General features: G+C 37.9%; 1 protein-coding gene across 11 annotated transcripts in view; it reads right to left on the bottom strand.

The window, feature by feature from the left end:
- The window catches only part of LOC121327851 (peripheral plasma membrane protein CASK), a 155,274-nt gene that overhangs the window by 21,694 nt on the left and 114,703 nt on the right, over window positions 1-18,877 (bottom strand). For 6 of the 11 annotated variants that reach the window (XM_041272121.1, XM_041272124.1, XM_041272126.1 and 3 more), the window contains 2 exons: window positions 6,235-6,312; window positions 2,746-2,826 (listed from right to left, as the gene is read on the bottom strand). In XM_041272121.1, the coding sequence (XP_041128055.1) occupies window positions 2,746-2,826; window positions 6,235-6,312 (159 nt within the window). Of the gene's footprint in view, window positions 1-2,745; window positions 2,827-3,380; window positions 3,429-6,234; window positions 6,313-18,877 lie in introns of all 11 variants that reach the window. The other 5 variants (XM_041272118.1, XM_041272120.1, XM_041272123.1 and 2 more) reach the window with 1 other exon arrangement.

Genomic DNA, 18,877 nt, shown 5'->3' with positions numbered 1-18,877 from the left:
GCTAGAAAACCTGTCTTCCCATATGGAACGGGTTTACCTCACTTACAAGTGCAGCCCAAGCACTATATGTTGATAGAGGGGGGGGACGACGACGACGACAACTATAAAGATGTATAGTCTTTAAAAGACTGTGGGTAAGAGAACTTCCTCTGAAAGCCCATTCATTTCAGCCTAAAGGTAATGACAACCAGGCTGTTTTTTTTAGGAGAGGGGTAAAGAAAGCTACTGTATCTGAGATCTGACTCTGCTGCAGTCTTTCCATAGTAAACAAAAGTACAGCACAGAGAAGAGAGACTGAATTCGAGCCAATACTGGGTTAGCAACAATTTTATTCAAACCTGAAATTTAAAAGGTGTAGACACACATTTCAAATATAGTGTAACTGATGCAAATTATTTAATTTCTGTCCTATAACTGTTTTAAAAAAACCTGCTATCATTTTTTGGCTGCTTCTCTTCATTTTTCCCAACTTAACTATTTTTAAATAGTCTGGTCTGGTCTATTTTTTGAGCAGAAATGATTTTGTTTCTCCAAGCACTTGCAACAACCCAAAAAAAGAGTGGCTTGAGCATCGATGTCAACGCACTGAAGTTTTAAAAACGGGGCTCAAAGGCTGACTCTGTCATCAGTGTACTCGCTGGTTGTCTGTCTGGTTGGAAGTGTTTGGAAAAACACAATTATATACAGTAGCTAGAAAACAGTCCATAGAGAGCGCTGCATCTGTAAGCAATGCAGCATAAATGTTTGGGATACAAAAAGCACAGCTCTCCCCCTGCTTAATGCTATAGCTATGAATCAATTGGAGATATGCAGACAATACTGGCATTGGACTTGCACATGCTGAAAAGGACATCATGGTGCACATGCCTCATCCACTAATTTTAGAGAAGCGATTTGCAGTAACAGAATGGGTCTGTCCATATGCTTAAGTGTATCTATAATTATCTGTATAACAAAAAGTGCTGGAAATCCCCAAGTAGGCATCAAAAAAGCCCTCAAAGCTTTCTGTGGAGCAAAACCCACTGTCTCACACCTGAGTTAAGTCACCACATTTATAGTACTTACTTTCCCCACTTATATTTCGCCTACCCCTCAATGTGTTTTTTATTCTTTCTAAAAGCAATTTACAAGATGCCACAAAACAGCAAACAATTAAATAGTATCTTTAATTAACTCTATATACAGAACAAAAACAAAAAACCCTACCGACTAAAAAAAACAAAAAACGGTCTTGTATAAAACCAGGAGGAGAGAAGCCTGGCAAAGAACCAACACAGCTAGCCATATTACAGGAACTGGAAATGCCCCTGCGTTCTCACCTAGGCCATGGGGATGTCTGCACAACCCTGTTCTCTTCACATACACTTTCCAATCTGTTTCTCCTCCTCATCTTGTTGGACTCTCAGCAGTTGTACAAGCTGCCTGGGATTTCACCAGCCTGTACCTGACAGTGCCTCCCTCACCTCCCCTGCCCTCCCCTCCCCCACCAGTTGAGATAAACTGCTGGCAGGAGGGCTGTGATGACATCACCATGCAACCACAACTCTTTAGGGGGCTGTACAAGTAACCCTTTCTCCCCCATGCTGCTTTGTTATTTGGTAGCTAGGCTAAGGGAATTCCTTTAATTCTGTCTCCCGCCAGTTTGAGTGCTTATTAAAGAACAGTGCAGTGTAAAAATGTAAGACAAAGTTGCATCTTTAGGAGCTTAGCAGGTGACACTGTTGGTTAGTGATTATTTTCTTTTGTGTTGAAAGTTATCACTATTGCATTTAGATCAGGGTAAACACTTTGTATCGCAATGGAAAAAAAAAATCCTTAACTAACATGTACTTAATTAGCTTTTGAATGGAGTGACAAGATTCAGCAGCGCAGATCAGCTTAAAGAATCCACCAGCTTTTGACCCCTATAAATCTCTTCACTGCACCACTGGCATCACAAGCTAATTACCACACAGTTTGTTTCAAACCAAGAACCTATTTCTGGTGATCTGTGTGGAGGTACCTATATACACAAACACACACACACAAAATGTCTGGTTGTGCCTCATGCTCGAAGTAACCATATCCCCAAGATAACCAATGCAGTCAATTCTCACTAATACAAATTTCAAGGGACCAGCAAATAAAGTCTTATCAGTAATTCTTATTATCAAGTTCTAAGACAAATGCATAGGTCAGTTTCTATTGAAGTTACAGTAATTATTATTTTACCCCAGCTTTTAAGAACAGTTGATAAAGTGTTTGTGGGAATGTTGAAATCTGCAGCAACATTTTTCTTTTTCTTGTATGGTAGTGCATTACCCACTGCTTTCAACACCTCCATTTTCGTCTGCATGGATAATGCACATTTTTGCATAAGCACAAAGACTACACGAAATGCATCATGGGATCTGCAGTCCCCAAACAGCACTAAAATACAGAACAGAGGCGCTAATCTGGATGCAAGTGAATACATTTCCCAATATTCTTTACACTCAATGTTAAAACTACGGCAATTCACTTAGTCAATTTTTTCCCCCCTGGGAGGGCTCCAAAACAAAGCGTACTATCAGGAAATTCGTCTAGTCAGTTTGTTTTAATGAAAATTGACTATATTAAATGTTTCTGCCTTATAATGCAAAAGGGAATATTGTGTTTTGTATTAAATCTTTTTAAGATATCCATGTAAATAAAGACATTTAATAAATCAACTCTGACATAACTGTACTGGACTTCACACCCAATACATTTATGTGCTGAACTCACCATAAAATGGGGCTGTGTGAGGATCCGCTTTAGTTCTTTAGCATCAGTGTTCTCTGGGTAACATGAAATCTCTTCCAGTACCTGCAAAATATACAGAGTTTGAACTATCCTTCAGCTTCTATTAGCTATACAGTGCATAGATGGTTATTAAAGCTCAGCTATCACATGAAGCAAAATAGAAAGCAAATAATCCCCCCTCTTAGTTTTCTTGCATCAAACTGACCTTAAAATGATCACATGATGCACAAAGAAGGTAGTGGTATTAAAAAATGTGAACCACAGCCATTTATGATCAAGCGAGTTTTCTCATGAAATCATTCTGTATTGCTGAGGGGTTTCATTGTAACATGTGGGATTGATCATTATTACCTTTACTGATTCACTCCATATAGTCCTGGTCTTTGACCGTATATTACTCAATGTTTAGTTGTCGAACTGATAAGATTTGTTACAAAAGTAACAAAAAAAAAAGATAGCTACGTGCAGCACTATTTAAATATAGAACAACTTTTTTCTTGTTTTTCTTTTTTTTTTTGTACACTTCGTGGTACTGGTCTTTTTTCTGCCCACATAAAATACCAAAATGCTTTAAAAAAACATTGACAAGTTAAAAGTTTTAAAATGCCCCGGCTTACATATTCCAGATGTTTCAAAGCTGCGCTGGCTTCGTCTTCGGTGGAATTCTTAGTGTAAGAAGACACAGGTGAATTATACAGTGCTTTCTACCAACTCTACAATGATGATATGAATCGCTAAAAGACAGGTCATGTTAGTAAAGCTTTATCTAGGTCAACCAAATCAAGAAGAATCAGTCAAAGGTAGTTGGTTAGTTTTGCTCATCACCCTGGTCATTTTGAAAATAGTAACTTGCAGAAGATATTTTTTTAAGCATTTCAGTATTGCTTGTGGGTCAGAAGTGTAGAAAGGAAAAAGAGTGCAAAAGGAAACTTGAGATCTTTTTTTACCCCAGAAATCATTATCAATAATTCACGCATGCCATAAAACTCACCCTGCAAATGGTAGAAGTTACATTAACAACCATCTGAATACACAGCGAGGCTTATACTGTACAACTAAGGAAATACAACTATTTCTAGCAAAAAAAAAAAAAAAAAAAAAAAAAAATGCTGTCAAACCCATGGCCAAATGAACAGCTTTTTATGTATTTTTACTAAGCTAAAAACCCAGAATAAACACAGCATGAATGGGTGCACATTACTACATCTTTCAGGTCATAATTAATAACATGCTACAGCTGTTCAATATGAACTTGAAGACAGTTCTTGTTAAACAGTCTCTTCTGTGATGAAGAAACATCCACAGTAAAATAAATCTGCTAGAGTATGCCCCCCCCCTTATAGATTCAGACTATACACTTGCTCCTTATCTTTATCAATGATAATATATTAAGATCTAATACGGTTGACTGCTGCTAGTGACTGAATGACGTAGAAGAGTAACAATGGCATAGGTGCTTTATTGCTGAAAGCTTTGTATTAGTGGAACCGGTTAGTAGCCGTGGTCTTGCATTTAGGAAAGTTATGTACAGCAGAGGTCAGGTAATAGTAGAGATTGGGAGGTACAGTGCACTCCGTTTATAAGAATCACATTGATTCTTACAAGCAGTTGATTCTCAAAAGAGGACTGATATGATTACTGTGGTTAAGAATGAAAGCTTTATTCCCTGCAGTGTAACAGATTGACCAGTAAATGTCATGAGTTCCCGCATGTATGCATAGGATGAAGTATTGCATAGTTCGTTCTCCAACTGAAAGCAAGGTTTATTTTGTTTGTTTGTTTTATTAGCTGTTGTTTCCCCACTGCACTGTAAGAAAAATAAAACCAACATCGGTTTTATAACTGTAAATCAAGACTCCAGCCTGATCATTTACACTGCCCTCAGCCACGTCACATTACAACTAGCAAAAGCGCCTCAGCGCGTCATTACTTTAACTACAGCATACAAATGTCAATGGTGCTCAGTCACTGAGGACAATACATCAAAACAAGTCCTTGTGGGTAAGCAACTTGTTATATGATCATGATTATGTTTACTCAAGGCTGCAGAATCCTGTTTTACTACAGTATACTTGAGAAGCGATCGTCTCGTAAGGATGCCTAGTTTAACTGCAGTGTGGTGTAACGTGTAATGGTCTTTGAATTAAAATGACATTACAGTACAGTATTTTACTGTCAGGACTACCACTGCATTTAATCATCTGTGGCTTCCTCATTTTCTGTTGCAATGCAAATATCACAGTTTCTCATTAAGTGGAGATGCAAAGCTTTGCAATCTCTCTCTCTCTCCCCCCTCTCCTCCTCCTCTCCCTCGCACCGCAATCCCACTCCCTCTACATGCATATCACACAGTAACACTGCTATACTCAGAATGTATTCAATGAATGTGTATTCACTTTACTGAAAAACTTTTTCACTGACACAGAACACAAAAAACATACCTGCACAATGCAGTGGTGCCATCACCGTTTGATTACAAACAATGCAGTGTTTCCTGCACCCATGCTGCATATGTGCCTAAGCAAGCGAGATGTGCTGAAATTCAAAAACAGCTTTATTGGCTGTACACGTCATTCCACTTGATCACGTATCGTATTACACATAGTTTTCCCAGAAATGATTCTTCTATGTGGATCGCTTGATTCTTACTAGCAGATTGTTTTACACAGGATAGTATAGGAATGACTTTGTCCCAGTGGTTTTGATCACTATATGCGGCTGATTCTTATAAATGGAGTGCGCTGTAATAATAAAAAATCATCATAACTCACAAGATAACAATTTTTTTTTCTGCTCTGCGTGGAACCTTTCTGCAGATTAGTGTTTCATTAAATTCAATTTTACAATTTTTTTTTTTTTAATCTATGTTAGTAAATATACATTTTACAAGCTTCCTTATTTACTGAAAATCATTTTAAATGGATATATGAAAAATGTAATTTTAACTTTATGAAGTTGACTGTGCCATGACTTTAGTTCCAGTGCTAAGGTTAAAGCTTCATTCTCATTCCCCTCAGATAACCTGGCCTTTCTTCAGTACCAGACAATCAGGCCTTTGCATTATAAAACATGTTTTAGCATTTAACACAGTACGTTCTAAACGTCATATGCTTTATTCTCACAATAGAATCGTCATTGCAATCTGAAAGATGATTCTGACTGCATGCCATAGAAAAAAATGTGATCACCCCAGTTAAGAGAAATTAATCGTGTGGTTTCCCAATCACATTGAAAACAATTGTACAAGTAGAGTGCTTCATGCAAAAAACACAATTATCATCTATTTCATATCGTTTCAAAATCATATCTCTATTTCATTTATCAACGACTAGATGGAGTAAACATTTAGAAAATAGACCAAAATGTTTGTCGATGTAGGAGCTGAGCTCCTACCACATGCTAATTAGTCTTAAGGCCCCTATTAGCCCTATTTGTTCTCATCAGTATGAATGAGAGCACTGGCCAGCTCACCTCTTTGGCTCTCTGTACAGCATCACTTGTGGGATTCCTTATCTGCGGGGAGGACTTTGTGTTGATCTTGTCATACAGCTGCAAGAAACAAGAAACAGAAGACAGCGTTAGTCACCTACATGTATTTCCTTTCAACCCTTGAGAATGAGCAGTTATAAAGCCCTGAACATGCACACTGTTGTGCAAAGTTTTAGATATGTTGCATTTTTCTACCTTGATGCATTATGAGCATCAACAATTTACTCCAAGCCTCCACTAGTGTTTTCTACTATTATAAAAACCTTGACTTGCATAAAGAAGGAAAAACACTGAGTGAAATAGTTCGCATCACTTGATTTTCAAGGTGTGGTATTTGAAGCATAATCAACAAGTACAGAGAAAAATCATCTGTAATTGACAAAATCAGGACTAGAAGACCCAAAAAGCTGTGCAAGGTTATTAGGGGGGGTGTCAATACCTGAATATCAATGCATTTCCTTCTTTATGCAAGTCAAGGTTGTTAGAATAATAGAAAACACTAGTGGAGGCTTTGAATAAATTGTTGATGCTCATAATGCATCAGAGTAGAAAAATGTAGCATGTCTAAGAGTTTTCCACAGCAGTGTACATTTCCATTTTCTACACTTTGTATTTAAAACATTGACACTTTCCAAAGACAATTATATCACACTGGATGACCTAAATATGACTACACAAAAACACTTTTCAGGGTTTAACAGGCCAGGATCTTATGAATTAAATTTCCACAACTTTCCAAGTTTAGCAGTGACTTCATTAACCAATACCATGCCAGAAGAAGTGACACATATTATAGGATAATTTTAGACCCCTGGAGAATCACCCTGCAATTCACTGACCCCCAAATTTTAAGGGTTATCGCAGGATCACCAAGAATAGGTAGCTGATGTAAACGAGGGTGATTCCCAAACACTGTAAACTATGAATCAAAATCAAGCTGTGGCTTCTCCAAGCAGTGTATAAAAAGTTGATCAAATCAACCCCTCAGTTGTCTCATGTAGAAACTGCAGTTGTTTTTGAGGCATCTAATTTAAGTTAAACCAAATGAAAAGCATAAACATAATAAAAACAAAACAACTTTGCCACTTAAATCACAAACAAATCCGGGAGTTCAGATCAAAACAAGCTGTGGACAGATTATCTTCACCTTTATTTATACCTTCCTTCCCTATCATTCATGTAGAAAATACAATGCTATTAATACAATACGTATCAAAATGACTCCTTCAGGCCTCAAGGCCAAAATTAAAGCAATTAAAGGTTGTAACACTAGCCCTGGTTATGTTGAGAAAGGATTTTATTACCGATATTTGACTCCTCGAAATTTCAAAACACACAAAAAGCAGATCCAGATCACCTCGGATTAGACTTTGTTTCCGGTTTCCTTCTTAACTTCATTGCTCAGAAAAAAATAGTTTATTAAGAGTGTGGTTTCAGCTCTAGAGGAAGTTTTGTGGGAACTAAAAACAAATAACAAAAAAACAAAACAACAAAAAAAAAACCCACTACAGTGCACTTGCTCAGCTAAACACTGTGTATAGTTAGCAAGGAAAGACCAGTAACTTGAAACTTTGTACCTCACCAGAAACCATACAAAGTAATTTTTAATATTTTTGTTGGTTTGTAACTACAGTTACACAAGCTTCTTTGCCACTTTGTTTTGCGACTTGCAAGCTCAACTTTAAACATGGGCATAATAGGTACCAACTGGTGAGTAGGACAGTAGGTTATAACTAGGTACGCATTTTAAGCCTTGTTGCCTGTAAATGACAGACATCTCTCAACCGAAGCATGTTGCAAGGGGACACGGGTGCAACTTAATTTAGATAAACTTAAGAAACGAAAAAATCTTCCCTAACCAGAAGGATAACATCTGTCCAGAAGTGTCGTTTTCCTGTAAAAATGCTGAGTTCTGCTATTTTTAATATTTCAATGATAAAAGAAATATAGAGAGGTGGATAAAACAAGAAGGCGTCGCAACAAATCAGACAGGCATCAGTAACAGTCTTCTAAGACTCATGGTGGGAGGCACAGCACAAGGTTGCCCATAGTTTGGTAATTCCACCTTCCTGGTTCCACTGTTCTGCAGCTAAGGTTTTGTTTTCCACAGCAGCACCGCAACGTGGCCGAGTGGCTGTACAGTATAAACACCCTGTGCTTGGGAAACACCAAGATCAGCTCCTGTTAGAAATATAGAGAAGCTGCCAGTTGGCAGGCCAGCCATGAGGTCCGAAAAGTTCTCCATAGGTGAAGCACTACGTTGTATTGGTATGAGAACAAACTTGTGTTCACTGTGCAGAACTGTGAAACTAGACAAAGCCATGAGAAAGGAAAACAAAAACACTAAAGCATCTTCATCAGACGCAACACATTTGTAGCTGGGGTCCCTGACCTATTTAATCGAAGGACAGCCTTTGTTTAATCACCTGCACTAAATGCCTTGTATATTCATATATATTTTTGCACCTTTCAACATATACCTTGTAACCAAGCACACAAAAAGCCACAAAGTGTCTTGAAGGATAAATCTAAAAAACATTCATTAAGAATTAGTTACTTTCCAAACAAGGCAGGAGCAAAACAGAAGCTGTCCGATGTTCAACTACACAGAAAAACTGTTCTAAAACAAACAATGCTTTGTCTGTGTGCACATCTGTATCAAACACTTCGTGCTGCTTTACGTAGCTCTGATTATGCTCTGACCAAGTTTCTTCAGCCCTCACAGGGAAATGAAGAAAGAACAATATTAAAATGTGAGCCTTGTCTTCATGCAGGTTCTTGGTCGTATCAAACATACAGAATATTTGTTCTTATCAAACATGGAGAACAGCAGCAAAAGCTCTACAATTCTCCTGCGAGCAAAGAAACAAACATACAAGCTTCACCTAAACTAAAGTTTATTTTGTAGAAGCAAAAGGTCAGAAACATGAAATTACATTGTGTACTCTGTTATTGCTGGATTATGAATGGAATTTTTTTTTTTTTTTTCGCTGCAGCAGTTATGGAGGAGGAGGAAAAAAAAAAAAAACCTGGCAAACTTCTGTTGCAAAAAAATCTAATTCTTATACCTTCCAGACAACCCAAAGGGCTGGGAGAATGAAAGCACAATACCAAACTCACAAGATGTGAGGCACAGAGTGGCAGAGCATTAATTCAATCCTCCGATGTAAAGGGCACATTTAAAAAGCCTTTCATCTCGTTTATCGTTTAATCCGGGTTCCTTTTAAAACTCTTAGAAACTGTACGAATACAGTAGCTTATTATTAACCAGTTTTGAGATATGAAACTAGATCAATGTGTGCTCAACAGCATTTGACCCTCTGAGGGTTTCGAAGTTCAGTCCTTTCCACTATGTAGACAAGGCTGCTATTTAATTAAACTGACTCAGGACGCTGCACATAACCTCGCAATCCAGCTGCACCAAAGCAACCCAAAACTACAGCAGTTCAACAAAGAGCAGAAAACCCAGCAAGTTTCAGTACAGCTATGAAGATTAAAAGGTTTCTAGGGTTTTCATCACCTTGACGGTTAGCTTTTTAGTTAATCTGAGAGATTCTACTAATAGGTATTTGAAATTACAGTGAGAGCTCTCAGGATGCAACACTGGGCTTTTACTATTTACCACAAGGGAGCGACAGCGGTAGGTAAGTTTAGGAGATGTTGATCCAAATATGTATGGAGAGGGTTTTGTGGTGTAGTAGTGTCCTGGAGCAGGATGTCTCTTATGAGGCTAGTGCTCGCCTTGTGTGTTTAACAGTTTATTTTTAGCTTTGTTTTCTTTATTAAATCTGACAGGGCTACCATTGCTGGTACCCAGTGGCAGCACCTGTGTGTTAATTAAACCTGCACCTGTACGGTGTGTTAACACCCAATGCTCTGTGTCTGACTCATTATTACTCAGTGACGACCCACACATTTAACACCCCACCCCCCCGTTATACCCACCTTGTTGTCTCATTCTACAAATACAAACTTTATTTTGCTGTTTATATCCGTGTGTGCAACTTAGAGGATCAACAACATACGAATTGAAAATATGATTCACTCATATATTATCAACATAACTAGCAGATTTCCCCTTGAGCCAGCTCTCATTTCAGCCATGGACTTATAGCATCCAACTGGAAACATAAATGTCTTTTGTAAGTAAATGCACCACCATCTAAAAAATGATAAACACATGCATCTAATTCCATATCAGGTTGTGGTATGCATGCGTGCAGGAATGGTTGATACAACTTGCCTGGTACCTACATTAGACAGTTTAAGTTGCTGTGCATATGTATTGGTTTATTTCACAATCATCTGCAGCCGTTGTCTACCCCAAATAACCCCAGTAACCAGTAGTTTCCAGCTACACAGACAGAGCAGTTTGTGACTTTTGCAATTACTTAACTAACACAGTGGTGCCATTCCTTTCCTGGTCACGCTGGCAGTCTGGGATGCTTCAGACACCAAACAAATCAACAAAATCTTTGGCTCCTACTACACATGCACAAAATAGCCACCTATTTTAGGCCTCAGGAGCATATGCATTTACCATATGTTTTCAAAAGACCAGAGGCTTAATAACAAGCAAGAACCAAAAATTTGAAAATATCACACATGACCATGACTGTCTTGCAGCCTGGGTTATTAATATATTTACAGTGCCTATAGGAAGTATTCACTCCCCCTTGGACATTTTCACAGTTTGTTGTGTTACAACCTGAAATCTGGATGCAATTAAATGGGATTCTTTTTCCTTTGATTTACACAACCTACTCAACAATTTCAATGTGTGAAAAAATGGGGGGTCGGGGGGTGGGGTCGGGGAGTGAAAAACAAATAAATTAAAAATAAAAACTTGATAAGTATTCACCCCCTTTACTATGACACTCCTAAATAAGCTCAGGTGCAACCAACTGCCTTCACAATTCACACAATAAGTTATATGGAGTCCATCTGTGTGCAATAAAAGTGGTTCACATGATTTCGGATTAAATACATCTGTCTCTGTAAGGTCGCACAGTTGGGTAGTGCACTCAAAGCAAAGATACTACCATGAAGACCCTTGGAGTACAGTCAAGTCGAACATTAAGAAGTGGAAGGTATACGGCACCACCCAGAATCTGCAAAGAACAGACTGTCCTCCCAAAATGAGCAGCCAGGTAAGAAGGGCATTGGTCAGAGAAGCCACCAAAAGGCCAATGACAACAAAGCCTACAGCGTTCCATGGCTGAGATGACAGAAACTGTCCATGTGTCAACAATACTCCACATCTGGCCTGTATGGAAGAGAGGCAAGAAGGAAGCCATTTCTGAAAAAAGTCCATGCAAAATCCTGCTTGGAATTTGCAAAAAAGGCCTGTGGGAGACTCTGAAAAGATGTGGCAAAAGATTCTGTGGTCTGATGAAACAAAAATTGAACTATTTGGCCTAAATGCAAAGCCTTATGTCTGGTGCAAACCCAACACAGAACGGGTAACACCATCCCTACTGTGAAGCATGGTGGTGGCAGCATCATGCTATGGGCATGCTTTTCATCGGCAGGGACTGGGAAGCTTGTTAGGATAGCGGTCAAAATAGATGGAGCTAAATACAGGAAAATCCTTGAGGAAAACCTGCTTTAGTCTGCAAAAGGCCTAAGACTGGGACAGAGATTCATCTTTCAGCAGGACAGTGACCCCAAGCACACAGCCAGAGCGATACTGGAGTGGCTTAAAAACAAGAAAGTGAATGTCCTAGAGTGGTCCAGTCAAAGCCCGGACTTGAATCCGATCGACAGTCTGTGGAAAGAGTTGAAGATTGCTGTCCACCAACGATCCCCATCCAACTTGACAGAGTTTAAACAATTTTGCCAAGAAGAATGGGCGAATACTGCACAATCCAGATGTGCAAACCTGGTAGAGACTTACCCCAAATGACTCACAGTGGTTCTACCAAGAATTGACTCAGGGGGTGAATACTTATCTAACCAATATATTTCAGTTTTTTAATTTTTAATTAAATAACTGTTGTTTCACAATAAAAATTCTCTTGCCTCTTCAAAATGTTGAGTAGGTTGTGTAAACCAAAGGAAAAAAAATCCCATTTAAATGCATCATTTCAGGTTGTAACACAACAAATTGTGAAAACGTCCAAGGGGGGTGAATACTTACTATAGGCACTGCATATACACAGCAGCATTATATTTTTAATGCAGCAGAGATTTTTAATGAGAAGCAAAAGATTAAGGAGGAAACATTTTTTGCTCTGAGGATCATAGAGGAATGTGATCTGATTCTACTGTTACCATGCAACGAATTGTCATGAGTCAAGCGCAGCCAGCACAAGCTTATCATATTCAGATTTCCATACTATGTGAAAGTGTGCAATCTGTGATCTAAAACGGGGTGCTAAGCTGTACTTCTTAGTGGATTAACAGAGTTCAGCTGTAGCAGCGTCAACAGTGATTAAGTCATTTTCTCTCATCTTTAGATGAGACATATCTTAGCCAACTTAATGTTTTTCTAATAGAACAGCAGCCCTATTCACAGAGCTTTTTTTTTCATCTTTGTATCCTCATTGTTACATACCGTAGTAACAGAAGACACCCTAAGGGTCACTCCCAAAGTCTCATGTTCTGTGATTAACAATTATTCTCCCCCTCCTCAGGTTACATGTGATGTGTCTTATCAAAGCTAGTTCCAATATCTGTTGCCCATATATCTGAACAGTTATATATAAATCTGAACACAATGGAAAAAAAACCCCAAATAAATCTGTTACTCAACAAGTACTACTAAGGTATAAAATACTTATTAAATTTAAAAAAAAAAAAAAAAAAAAAAACTACACCTCCAAAAAAAATAAATCAAAAAATCAACCAGGTCTAATCTTTTAGGTTGTACATGATGATACCCATAGGTATGAGACCTTTCCCTGCAGAAAATAGATATTCTTTTTTAATTTTTTTTTACAGGTAATCCATATCATTGGAATAAAACATTTCACATGGTTTAAAAAACATTACATATAATTTAAATAAAAATACATGTTGTTTGCGTACACTTAATTGATGCTCCTTGTGATATGTACAGTAGTATGCATTGCAGCAGCACCTTACTGCAGCCAATTAAAATACCTGCAGCTGACGAAGGCATAACAAAGCTTTACTTAACAACCACCGTACCAAGCAGATATAATAATATAAACTTACGCTTGTCAAGTGAACCCGGAGATTGGTTGTGGTGCTTATACATCAAAGGTCGCTTGCACGGTTTGCATTCTTTTTTTTTTTGGTCGTATGGACATTTAACAACAAAAAATCCCCCCCACCCTGTGCTTTGCCATAATATACCCTGCTCTAATGCATCGCAGTGACGTCATATAGAGTTGCTATTTATAACGATTTGGTGGTGGGTTTTAATACAGCAAGTTAGTATTAAAGTAATATACATTATACAAATCAAAAGATTGAATTTTGAATGTGAGTGACATTTAATGTGTGACATAGTATTCACACGTTGTCAAATGGTTTCTGTTAACAGAGAAAAAAAGAATTACAGTGTGTGAATGCTGCCTGGCGAACCTTCAAAAGGTTTAGAACTATCTTCAGATTCCTGGTTAGCGAACAAACCTTCGAACCTTTGAACACAGCCCTAGTAGTAGCTCTATTAAATTTGGTACAAAAACAAACCTCATTCACATAGTGCTTTGCGTGAATACGATTTGCTTCTGTGCCACAGATGTTTTGATTCTTTCCCACTTTAACACATGTTCTACATTTACATCTAATTATATAATTGCATGTTTATGGAAAATACGTGGGTGATGCACTTAACCTCTGCAAAACGAAAAGCTGGACAGATGTTAGTTACTTTTCAAAGGCAACACTACATGCAAATTATATTTGGACATTTGAGTGTAAACTAGCTCCCATTCAAAAAGGGTAGAATTCCAAAAAAACACTGAGCAGTCAAAACCTTGAATCTTCAAAAACAAACAAAAAAAAGCAATGCACTTTCATAACAGTAGCATTGTAGGACTGGGTGTGACCTGAATAAATCAGCAATGTCTGCTTTAATCCTTGCATGAAGACAAAACAGATTAGATTCAGTTGACCTGACAGCTGTTGAAATTCTACAACACATCTAGGTTTTATACCTGATCAATCAAAGAAAACTTTCCAGCAGTCACACTATTTCCATGGGGGGAGGAGATTATTCAAGCAATCTTAAAAGCCTTGCAATGTTAGACACACTTCCCCCGGGGAAAAAAGGAATCTAAAAACAGCACCAAGTAGTTTTTAGATAGTGTCTATAGTGTTGCTGTGACTTGAGTTCTGCTATTCAGTGCAAATAACAAAAAGTTGTTTTTTTAAGGACAAGAGTGACAAGCAGTTAGTTTAGCAAATTAAATCACAATCTGAATCACATATTTCTTAAAATATTAAGTTCCATCAATACTAACTTATTTATTTATTTTTAAAATGTAGTAGTCGCCAATGGATTTTACCCCGTTTTTCTCCAAATCTGACATATCCAATTGTATTTTTTTAAGCTCAGCTCACTGCTACCACCCCTGCGCTGACTAGGGAGCGATGAAGACGAACACATGCTGTCCTCCGAAGCGTGTGCCGTCAGCCGACCGATTCTTTTCCCTCTGCATGTTCGCCATGCAGCCAACCAAGAGCTACAGTGTCAGAGGACAACGCAGCTCTGGGCAGCTTGCAGGCAAGCCTGCAGGTGCCCGGCCAGTCAACAGGGGTTACTGGTGTGCGGTGAGCCGAGCTAAGCCCTCCCTCCTGGGAGGCGCTTGGCATATTGTGCGCCGCCCCCTGGGAACTGCCATCCATGGTCGGAATGGAATAGCACAGACTCAAACTGGCGATATCTAGGCTATAGGGCGCATCCTGCACATTTCCTTTACCGGATGCGCCATTTGGGAGCCCCAAGTTCCAGCAATATAACAAAGAATATTAAATAATTGCATAAACATAAACCAAGTTGCTTTTTTTGTTTGTTCATGTTTTATAAACACATGCTTCAAGCTTCCACTTTCTTTAGACAATGGATGAGATTCTTCTCTACGTTTTCCCTCTCAATGTCAGTTCAGTTTTCTAACAGGACTCTGAACTATTTATGGTCCAGTGGCAACAAGCAGCCCTCAAAAGACATCAACCCACATACTTACTGCACATTTACTTAAATACATAGAGTACAGCAGATATACCGAGATTGAATCACTGTACCCTGTGTGCCCCTTTGTTTGACACCAAGTCAAACGATTAGTGCTAAGCATTAAACACTGTGGGTACAATTGACAATGTCTGACTTTTTAGTTTATAATTCTAGGAATACATTCAACACGTAATCCTGAACACTACAGTTATGTTGATAGTGTGTCTAGTCAGCAACCAGGAAAGCATCCACCGTTTGTATCTACACAGGACAGTCATCGCTGTGCAGTCAACTCCATTATTATTGTTCTGACTTTTTCCCAGAGGTAGCCAATGATACAAATCAGTAGCCTCTGCTTCATATCCTTTAATGGTCATTTTATTGCCTTATGTGAAGCATCCCAATTTCCTCAGTCACTACCATCTCAGAGAGCATGGTCTTACTCGCATATCAGAACACACATTCTCCTGAGCTGAACTTTGACAACACAGTCTCAACAATTATCTTTATAAGTAAACAACTCTTAATGGTAATGGGACTATACCAAGAAGAAAATATCCAAAACATCAAACTAAACTGATACTTAGAAATGTTTCCAGTGAATACAAAACACTGATAAAGTGACTATGACAACTTACTTTATATTCTGAAGAACATTTATTACATAAAAACATTGTCTGTATGACATGGAAAAAAACTAAAAAACAAAACAAAACAATAACTGACTAGAAACAAAGTACTATATCGTAAGTAAAAACAGACTCACCAATGCAAGTTCAGATTTCCAGGAGCTTGTTTAAGAACACACACTTGTTTGCAGGTTTACACGAGAGACACAACACTAACTCTTAGAAGCAAACTGGGCTCAAATTTTAATGCTTTCCTAAAAACCGGGTGCTCGGTGATATCTTAATGTATAGAACAGCTTCCTAAATGGCAGAACTACCACCGTGTTAAGGGATCCAGACTCACAAAAGAAGATGTTGTCTTGCTCCTTCTGTGTGAAAATTTAACTTGTAAATGGAGTGACATTTGTATTCAGAGACCCCCATGGAAACTTTCCACAGAAGGCGGCCCACACAGCTCAGTGCTGCTAGAGGCGGTCCCACTATAGATCCTTTTAAAGCAAGCAGCTGGATTGCAGGGCTAGCTACTCCCTCTCCCTCTATCTCACACAACACCCCCCTTACGCGATCTTAGCTGCGCTCTGGAATGCGTCTAAGATTGAATGTGTGTTACAGATGTACAGCATTTCTTTTTATCTAGGTTTTTACTTTAACTGGGCATTAATAAAATATAAAATGTTTTTTTCTTATTGTTGCCTTTTACCATTCGCCATTTTTAAAACATATCTGTGATATCAACAATCTTTTGATTTCTACAAATCTTCTAACTAAAAGTGGCTGTGTGGCTTTGAAGAGAAGGGGAGTGCAGGGTAGATATATCCGAAAGTTTACAAACGAGAGGAGGCCATTCGGCCCATCTTGCTATATTGTTTATTAACGAATCCAGTTTGGGTTATGAATCCATAGAAAACTGTTGATTGGTCAACGAAACCACAGACAGCATAATACAACAGAAAAACAATTCAACACATTTTTTAATTTTCTTTTCTTTTTTTTTTTTTTTTTTTATCTCTTATAGAAACCACCGCCAACATCTTTGCAAACCGCCTTGTACTAACTGACTTAGACAGTACTTAAACAGGTCCCTTAAAACAATATTTATATGCCATATTTCTTTTTCGTTTGCACCAGTGCAAAGTTTTCCTTTCTTTTGTTAATGTTATAAAACTAGGAAGAAACACTATTCCTTCAACAGAGTCTACCTAAAACATTGCTGTTTCTTGCTAGCTTTACAACTATTAGGAGGCAAACTTTGCAATAGTGAAAACAAAACAAAAAATCCAGCCCTATAACTTCACTTACTCACAGGCTCTATTGTGACACTCATAATGTAAATTAGAGTAGTATGCAGTGAATGCCCAAATCCATTTCACATACATCCTTCAAAGCTATTAAAATCTTGTTAAGTATTGCTATATGCACTGGAGTCAATTATCTATGTTATAAGACCCCTGCCTTATTTTAATTTTTGCCAGCAGTTTGTGCATTTCCTCAGCACTCCCCATTATACAGAAATGAAACTCCGGTACGTGAGAGTCATACATCATTAGACAAGGAGATGACATGTTATAAAAGAGCTGAGAAAAAACAGTTTTCTACTTGGCACTAAAGTGGGTCTTAATATACAAAAAAAATCCTCACAATTGGCTGTAACAAAGCTGACCTTTAGTTTTAAATCCATTGTGCTGGACCCTGGCCAGCTCAGGTTTATGAGCTGAATTTGCATCCAATAAACAATTCTGTCTTCAAAGGGGTGTTCAACAATACCAGCTGTCTTTTTACACCATCTTAATGTGAAAATGCTCTTCTTTTCAACCACTTAAGCTAAAGCTTGAATTGACAGAAAAGTTTAATTTCTCCTGATATGCACACATGTTGGAAAATTGAGTCTTTGAATTTTAGCACTGTCCAGTTAACCTTACCAGGGTGCAGAATGAGTCACACTAATCAGTTCCACATTGCCAACAGCCATTCAAATGAATTTAACAAATCGCCAACAAGGACACCATTTTAAGGGCCTATAAATCGTACTTGTAAAACAATAAACACATTACAATAAATACAAAAAAAAATGCACAAACTGATTCCTCTGTGTATTTCCATTTTCTGAGGCTATAAGGTTATTCCAGCTCTGCAGACCAAATGGGGTTACTTGAGCTCTTATGTCAATTCACTATTTTTTGTTGGAAACACCATTGAAATTTAAATATGTCTTCTTTAATATATATAATTGGCAAGATATCTGCTAGGCAGCTCTGTTTCCCGATTCTGAAACTACTACTCAATAACATGCTGAAGAATGTCCTAAACACATAAGGTGTCTCCACTATATAATGAGAGCTTTAAAACTATAAGAGGTTTAAAACTGTACAGAGAGCATGTGGCCCTCTACAGTCAAAGCAAAACATGTAGCCAGTTGAATTTCAGATTCTAGTTTGTACATACTAAATACTTAAATGTATATTGATGCATTTCATGAAAAAAACTATAGCATACAATTGATCAATTAGAAATTTCCGACATTCATTTTAAAGGTTAATTTAAAAAAAAAACGACACCACCCCCCCCAAAAAAAAAATACACATTTCCATTTTACCAGGAAAGAGTAAAATAATAAATATATCTTTAAAAAACACATTCTTCTAACAGAAAGAAAATAACACAACACAATAACACAAAAGGCTAATCGTATCATATTTTTTACTTCTGAGAATTAAATATATTTAGAATGGTTCATAAGGACACACCATTCTTTACAGATTAGGGTAACCTAGATATTACAATACTTATATCAGATTATAATACCTATGGCTTTGTGCTATATCCAGGACTGAGAGAGGACAAGTACTACCTGTCA

This window comes from Polyodon spathula, chromosome 15 (assembly GCF_017654505.1).
Source record: "Polyodon spathula isolate WHYD16114869_AA chromosome 15, ASM1765450v1, whole genome shotgun sequence".
In the NCBI taxonomy this organism is placed as follows: Eukaryota; Metazoa; Chordata; class Actinopteri; order Acipenseriformes; family Polyodontidae; genus Polyodon; species Polyodon spathula.
This window is presented reverse-complemented; position numbering and strand designations above follow the sequence as displayed.